We start from the raw sequence: 8,220 nt of genomic DNA on the forward strand, positions 1-8,220 counted from the left end.
GGCAAAACCAAACGAAAATAGATTCTCAACCAAAACAAGACAGCTATCATTACATTATATTTCTATCAGCAGTGTGATGTTATATTATTACAACAGTGTATAGCATCTGTTATCCTTTATTATCATAATGTTAGTATACTGGCTTGTCATCGATAAAGACAATCTACCAACATAATACACTTTAAACGAAGAAGAGGCGTTACAGACAGTAGTCATGAAGTGCCATTTAGTGCTTTGAAAGGCTGGTCATGGCTCACAACAGCATGCTTCCGGATACTGTAGRCCAGGTATTAAAAATGTGATTCACAATAATAAACAGTCCATTAATATTTTCCAACAGGGCTATACATTTGGGTTAGTTTTTTCCCCCCCTCGCCTGAGTAGCCTCGTTTCACTGTCAAAAATAAAATCAAACCATCTAGTGTTCAGCAAAATAACAAAATGTCAAATACAGGTAGCCTAGTCAAATAATTAACATCCAATCACATTAACCGCTGCTCTCTCACGGTAACTCCACTAACGGTCCGTGTGTAGCCAAACGTAGCTGCTGCTGATGTTGGTATCTGTACTAATGGTGCAAAAGCCATGACAGGGAGACATAGTGGAGTGGTAACGCGTGTGCAAGCAGTTGCTCCCAACGCCACTTGGGTACACTGCAGCATCCACCGGGAGGTTCTTGCTGCCAAGGGAATACCTGACAGCTTGAAAGACGTTTTGGACACTACAGTGAAAATGGTTAACTTAGTTAAAGCAAGGCTCCTGGACTCGTGTATTTTCTGCACTATGCAATGATATGGGCAGCGACCATGTAACGCTTTTACAACATACAGAAGTGAGCTGGTTATCAAGGGGCAAAGTGTTGACACGTTTAGAGAGACAAGCTTAAAGTTTTTACTGACCATAATCACTTCTCTGACCGATTACGAGTTTCTCATATGACTGGCCTATCTGGGAGATGTTTTTTTACTCGCCTGAATGATCTGAATCTAGGATTACAGGGACGCTCCGCAACTATATTCAATGTGCGGGACAAAAGTGAAGCTATGATTAAGAAGTTGGAGCTCTTCTCTGTCTGCATTAACAAGGACAACACACAGGTCTTTCCGTCATTGTATGATTTTTTGTGAGCCAAATGAACTCAAGCTTACGGACAATGTCAAATGTGATATAGCGAAGCACCTGAGTGAGATGGGTGTGCAATTACGCAGGTGTAACCGATGTGAAATGGCTAGCTAGTTAGCGGTGGTGCGCGCTAATAGCGTTTCAATAGGTGACCCGCTCTGAGACCTGAAGTAGTTGTTCCCCTTGCTCTGCAAGGGRCGCTGCTTTTGTGGCGCGATGGGTAACGATGCTTCGTGGGTGACTGTTGTCTTTGTGCAGAGGGTCCCTGGTTCGAGCCCAGGGGCGAGGGGACGGATGAAAGCTTTACTGTTACACAGGTACTTTCCCAAAACGGATGACGCAAACAACTGGATTCGTTATCCCATTCATTGCCTGCCTCCAGTCCACTTACCGATATCTGAACAAGAGAGCCTCATCGAAATTGCAACAAGCTGTTCTGTGAAAATTGAATTTAAATCCGAAGGCACTGCCAGATTTCTGGATTGGGCTCCGCTCAGAGTATCTTGCCTTTGGCAAATCGCGCTGTTAAGACACTGATGCCCTTTGCAACCACGTACCTATGTGAGAGTGGATTCTCGGCCCTCACTAGCATGAGAACTAAATACAGGCACAAACTGTGTGTGGAAAATGATTTAAGACTGAGCCTCTCTCCAATACAACCCAACATTGCAGAGTTATGTGCATCCCCTCAAGCACACCTTTCTCATTAACCTGTGGTGAGTTATACAAATAAGGCTTTATATGTAAGATGGTTAAATAAAGAGCAAAATGATTGATTATTATTTGTGCCCTGGGCCTATAAGAGCTCTTTGTCACTTCCCACAAGCCTGGTTGTGAAAAAAAACACTCATTCTTATGTTAATAAATGTATCGTATAGTGTGTGTGTCAGGCATACAATGATGGCAAAAAACTACACTTGAGTGAGCTGACCCTGGTGCTAGAGGGTGTGCGCAGCTGGAGGTTGAATGTTTAAAGGGGTACGGGACTATGAAAAGTTTGGAGACCACAACCCTAGACCGACTCCAATTTGTATACTGCCCCAACAGATCCACAGATAACGCAATCTCAATCGCACTCCACACTGCCTTTTCCCACCTGGAGAAAAGGAACACCTATGTGAGAATGCTGTTCATTGACTACAGCTCAGCGTTCAACACCATAGCGCCCACGAAGCTCATCACTAAGCTAAGGACCCTGGGACTAAACACCTCCCTCTGCAACTGTATCCTGGACTTCCTGATGGGCCGCCCCCAGGTGATAAGGGCAGGCAACACGTCTGCCATGCTGATCCTCAACACTGGGGCCCCTCATGGGGTGTGTAATTAGTTCCCTCCCGTACTCCCTGTTCATCCACGACTGCGTGGCCAAACACGACTCCAACACCATCATTAAGTTTGCTGACAACAACAGTGGTATGCCTGATCACCGACGATGAGACAGCCTATAGGGAGGTGGTCAGGGAACCGTCAGTGTGGTGCCAAGACAACAACCTCTCCCTCAATGTGAGCAAGACAAAGGAGCTGATTGTGGACTACAGGAAAAGCGGGCTAAACAGGCCCCCATTAACATCAATGGGGCTGTAGTGGAGCGGGTCGAGAGTTTCAAATTCCTTGGCGTCCACATGACCAACGAACTATCAGTGTCCAAACACACCAAGACAGTCGTGAAGAGGGCACTACCAAACCTTTTCCCCCCTCAGGAAACTGAAAAGATTTGGCATGGGTGCCCAGATCCTCAAAAAGTTCTACAGCTGCACCATCAAGAGCATCCTGACTGGTTGCATCGCCGCCTGGTATGGCAACTGCTCGGCATCTGACCGTAAGGTGCTACAGAGGGTAGTGCGTATGGCCCAGTACATCACTGGGGCCAAGCTTCCTGCAATCCAGGACCTATATACTAGGGGGTGTAAGAGGAAAGCCCATAAACTTGTCAGAGACTCCAGTCACCCAGGTCATAGACTGTTCTTCCTGTTCTTTCATCAGTTATAAGGTCCTCAATCAGCTTTCTGAATTGCACATAGCGGCATCAAAACAAATTTAACAACATTTTGAAGATTGTTCCACAAGTAAGGTGCAAGAAAACTAAAAGCTGATGTACCTACTAACTCAGTAGAGAGGACCAAAGGAGTTTCCAGAGTTAACCATCCCGGAGACCGGGTGTGGTAAACAGGTTAGGTACGGTGAGACTTTTTGTAAAAGGGCTTTATAAATGAAAACAGCAATTTATTTACCTACGTGACAGAGGGCCAACCAACTTGCTGGTAGAGAATGCAGTGATGACATCACAGAGGCCAACCAACTTGCTGGTAGGGAATGCAGTGATGACGTCACAGAGGGCCAACCAACTTGCTGGTAGGGAATCCCGTAATAAAGAGCAGTGCGCTATGATAAACTGCATCTAACGGCTTTAATGAAGTGGCAGCTACGTTCATATACAAACCATTCGGAAAGTATTCCGACCCCTTTCATTCTTCCACATTTTGTTACATTAGTCTTATTCTAAAATGGATAAAATCATTTTTTTTTTCATCGTCACTCTACATGTCACTATCCCATAATGACAAAGCAAAAACAGGTTTTTAGAAATTTTTGCAAATTTATTTAAAATAATACATTTACATAAGTATTCAGACCCTTTACTCAGTACTTTGTTGAAGCACCTTTGGCAGCGATTACAGCCTCGAGCCTTCTTGGATATGACGCTACAAGCTTGGCACACCTGTATTTGGGGATTTTCCCCCATTCTTCTCTGCAGATCCTCTCAAGCTCTGTCAGGTTGGATGGGGAGCGTCGCTGCACAGCTATTTTCAGGTCTCTCCAGAGATTTTCGATTGGGTTCAAGTCCGGGCTCTGGCTGGGCCACTCAAGGACATTCAGAGACTTGTCCCGAAGCCACTCCTGGGTTGTCTTGGCTGTGTGCTTAGGGTTTTTGTCCTGTTGGAAGGTGAACCTTTGACCCAGTCTAAGGTCCTGAGCACTCTGGAGCAGGTTTTCATCAAGGATCTCTCTGTACTTTTCTCCGTTCAGCTCTCCCTCAATCCTGACTAGTCTCCCAGTCCCTGCAGCTGAAAAACATCCCCACAGCATGATGCTGCCACCACCATGCTTCACCATAGGGATGGTGATGTGACGCTTGGCATTCATGCCAAAGAGTTCAATCTTGGTTTCATCAGACCAAAGAATCTTTTTTCTCATGGTCTGAGAGTCCTTTAGGTGCCTTTTGGCAAACTCCAAGCGGGCTGTCATGTTTTTTTTACGAGGAGTGGCTTCCGTCTGACCACTGTACCATAAAGGCCTGATTGGATGGGAGTGCTGCAGAGATGGGAAAACCTTCAAGAAGGACAAGCATCTCCACAGACGAACTCTGGAGCTTTGTCAGAGTGACCATCGGGTTCTTGGTCACCTCCCTGACCAAGGCCCTTCTCCCCAAATTGCTAAGTTTGGTCGGTCGGCCAGCTCTAGGAAGAGTCTTGGTGGTTCCAAACTTCTTCCATTTAAGAATGATGGAGGCCACTGTGTTCTTGGGGACCTTCAATGCTGCAGAAATTTTTTGGTACCCTTCCCCAGATCTGTGCCTCGACACAATCCTGTCTCGGAGCTCTACAGACCATTCCTTTGACTTTACGCCTCGTTTTTTGCTCTGACATGCACCGTCTACACCACTATTGTCCTCCGTATCCTCAACAGCTATCTTTTCTCCCTCCTCCTCTTGGACAATTACATTGAAAGCACAGGCAGGCTTCCCTCCAATGGATATTCTCTCATGACTTTTWAGACTTCTTAGCTGAGTGAATCCCTCTCCACACAGAGAGCAGTGGCAAGGTTTCTTCCCTGTATGTACTCTTTTATGTGTTATGCTTCCAGAATGACCGAAGCTRTTCCCACATTTGGTGCAGTGGTAAGGCTTCTCTCCACTATGTACCATCTCATGCCTCYRGAGGTTGACTTTTACACTGAAACTCTTCCCACATGTGGCACTGTGGAATGGTTTCTCTTGAGTGTGTACACTCTGATGATTCTTTAGATTACCTGAGGAACTGAAACTCTTTCCACATTGAGGGCYGGGGTAACTCCCACGACCAGGTAGTCTTGATATACGTGGGTCAACTACAACACTATTTTCCTCCTCTTCCCCCTTTTCCTTATCGATTTCCTTCTCATCSTCTTCCTCCTCTTTGACAATCACATTGAAAGTACAGGTAGGCTTCTCTCCAGTGTGTGATTTCTTATGAGTTTTCAGGTCTCCTGCTCTTCTGAAACACTTCCCACAAAGAGAGCAATGGTAAGGTTTCTCCCATGTATGTAGTCGCTGATGTTCCRTAAGGCTTTCTGAATGATTGAAGCTCTTCCCACATGTGGTGCCGTGGTAAGGCTTCTCTCCACTATGTACTCTCTCATGTCTCTTAAGGTTTACTTTCTCACTGAAACTTTTCCCACATGCGGAGCAGTCAAAAGGTTTTTCTCCAGTGTGTACTCTCTGATGATTCTTTAGAAAAGTTGAGGAACTGAAACACTTTCCACATTGAGGACAGGGGTAACTCCCACAATCAGGTAGTATTGATGCTATGGAACTGGGCTTGTTGACTGAGTCTGGGTTGGGGCTCTCTCCTGTAAGAATATGAACATAGATAGGATAAGAAACAGACAGAGAGAAACAAAGTATTTAAGTTTAATAGGATTCAGTCATTAGGATTAACAGAGTATTGAAAGAAATACTTTGCAAGGGGCTTGTTGCATCACACATAGATAATACAATTGTCAAATTACAATGGTCGGTAGTCATTTTTGTTTTGGCACTCGCCTTCCCTCTTACACATACAGAAGCCTGAGGGGTATACTACAAACCAGAATCAATGAGTTAGCCAMCTAACTRGCCTAAATATTTAGAAATAACAACTWAAAAWAAAWAAAWAAGATATGATAGACATTGTCATGGTCTAATTAACTCAACAACCAAAAACATATCTAAGTTTACATTTATTAATGAACCAGAAAATCAATAGCTATTTCGGGTTGTTTATCAAAGTTAGCTGACTAACTCATTGCTTTGTAGTTTACCTCTCTGAACCAAAGAGGTTGTTAGCCTGAATTTACCCGAGTCCCTGTCATCCTCTCTCTCTTCCTCCTCCCCCTCATTYATTTCTCTCTCCTCCTCCTCCTCTTTGACAATCACATTGAGTTCCACTGTTTGATTGCAGTCACCCAGCTTCACTGACAGCATCTCTGGAGCCCGCTGTGAGCTTCTCTGGGCTGGAACACCACAACCAGAACCTGGTTCAGACATGGTAGGCTGGATAGATCTGAAAGAGGAGACCGAAAGAGTTGAATGTGAGACTTTCAAACCTAGATTGTGGTATAGCTCTGGAAAATACCAAAATGTATCTAAGCTAGCTAACCACACATCCCGTCCATCAGGAACACCTTTTCCATAAAAAAAAGATCAGAAAGCATCAGACAAACTAAATTAATAAAGTTGATTTGATTAAAACATAGTATATGTCTACAGTGGGGAGAACAAGTATTTGATAACCTGCAAAATCAGCAGTGTTTCCTACTTACAAAGCATGTAGAGGTCTGTAATTTTTTTCATAGGTACACTTCAACTGTGAGAGACGGAATCTAAAACAAAAATCCAGAAAATCACATTGTATGATTTAAGTAATTAATTTGCATTTTATTTTAATAATTTTGCAATTAAATGCTAATTAATTACTTAAAAATCATACAATGTGATTTTCTGGATTTTTGTTTTAGATTCCGTCTCTCACAGTTGAAGTGTACCTATGATAAAAATTACAGACCTCTACATGCTTTGTAAGTAGGAAAACCTGCAAAATCGTCAGTGTATCAAATACTTGTTCTCCCCACTGTATATATGGAGAAGTTAAAAGAACAGACAGAGTTGTCTGTTCTTTTAACTTCTCCATATATAGACATATACTATGTTTTAATCAAATATATTCAAATATATTAATTTAGCTCTTTATGTGAGACGTATGCATCGTATGCACGTGACCGATAGGGCCTGACCAATAGCATATCATAAATTGGTTATAACAAACTCCAAACACCATAACTGCAAAAATGGACGCAGGGGATGTTTACTGTTTGGAACAATGTTAACAACACAATACATTAAGCAGAGAGTCCTGTAACGTGATTCTTTTTTTTTTATTACAGCAAAGAAAACAGTCACATTCATTTGCGAATGCAATTACCCGAAAATGGAACAGTTTATTTATTGTTTAAGCTAATTATTCAAGGCTCGCTTTATTTTATTTTAACTAAAATGCTTGATTGCATTTCAAATCATGAATGACTTGTATGCTGTGTGATGACATGAACAAACAAATCATTGATTGATATAGTGTAGCTTATATAAGCACCAGTACACTACTACCAAGTAGGCGCTATTTTTCAGATGTTGCCCTACCGGAGTAGCACAGTATTGTTGAAACGCACATCCATGAGCTACTTTCTATGGGCGTCACTGCTATTAGCTTCACAACTGACATATGGACCAGCGATGAGCTCCGAGTCTGACAGCAAAGTGAGTCACAATGAGTTTGGATCCGAGTACCTCCCCAACAATTTCTAGACACAAACACATTCTGATTGGTCCCAGAAACGGATGGGTTGGGCCAGAGCCAGAACACACTTGGGCAAAGCAGCAATTTTGAAAATTCTTCATTGGCTTTGATACTCTTGATTGGTTAGAAATGATCCAATCGCTTTGACTTTGTTTTGTACAACACCCATCATTTTGACGTCACCAAACGGCTTAAATGAAAAAAGGAAAGCCGTATTGCATGCTCAAGAATGTGCTGGTTCTCATACCGCTGCTGCCATTTCAAAATGGCATTAGAGAACATGTTTGAAACTTGGAAGCATGAACACTCCTACAGCTCCATTCGAACAACTGACTCGAGAAACAAGCTCATCAACTGCGTCTGCAGCCTCAGGGCTCAACAAAAACCCCACAGTCTGTGTCGGCAGATACCCTCAGGCCTGCTCAACAAAACCCCACAGTCTGTGTCTGCAGATACCCTCATGGCCTGCTCAACAAAACCCCACAGTCTGTGTCGGCAGATACCCTGA

At 43.4% G+C, this 8,220-nt stretch overlaps 1 protein-coding gene across 1 annotated transcript; it reads right to left on the bottom strand.

Moving 5' to 3' along the window:
• Positions 1–3,704: 3,704 nt before the first annotated feature.
• On the bottom strand, positions 3,705–6,517 carry LOC139025330 (zinc finger protein 260-like). Its single transcript, XM_070440406.1, has 2 exons — positions 6,217–6,517; positions 3,705–5,730 (listed from the first exon to the last, which is right to left on the bottom strand). The coding sequence occupies exons 1-2, from the start codon at positions 6,404–6,406 to the stop codon at positions 4,376–4,378; spliced, it is 1,545 nt and encodes a 514-aa protein (XP_070296507.1). The 5' UTR covers positions 6,407–6,517; the 3' UTR covers positions 3,705–4,375.
• Positions 6,518–8,220: the final 1,703 nt, after the last annotated feature.

This window comes from Salvelinus sp. IW2-2015, unplaced genomic scaffold (genome assembly GCF_002910315.2).
Source record: "Salvelinus sp. IW2-2015 unplaced genomic scaffold, ASM291031v2 Un_scaffold2516, whole genome shotgun sequence".
Classification (NCBI taxonomy): domain Eukaryota; kingdom Metazoa; phylum Chordata; class Actinopteri; order Salmoniformes; family Salmonidae; genus Salvelinus; species Salvelinus sp. IW2-2015.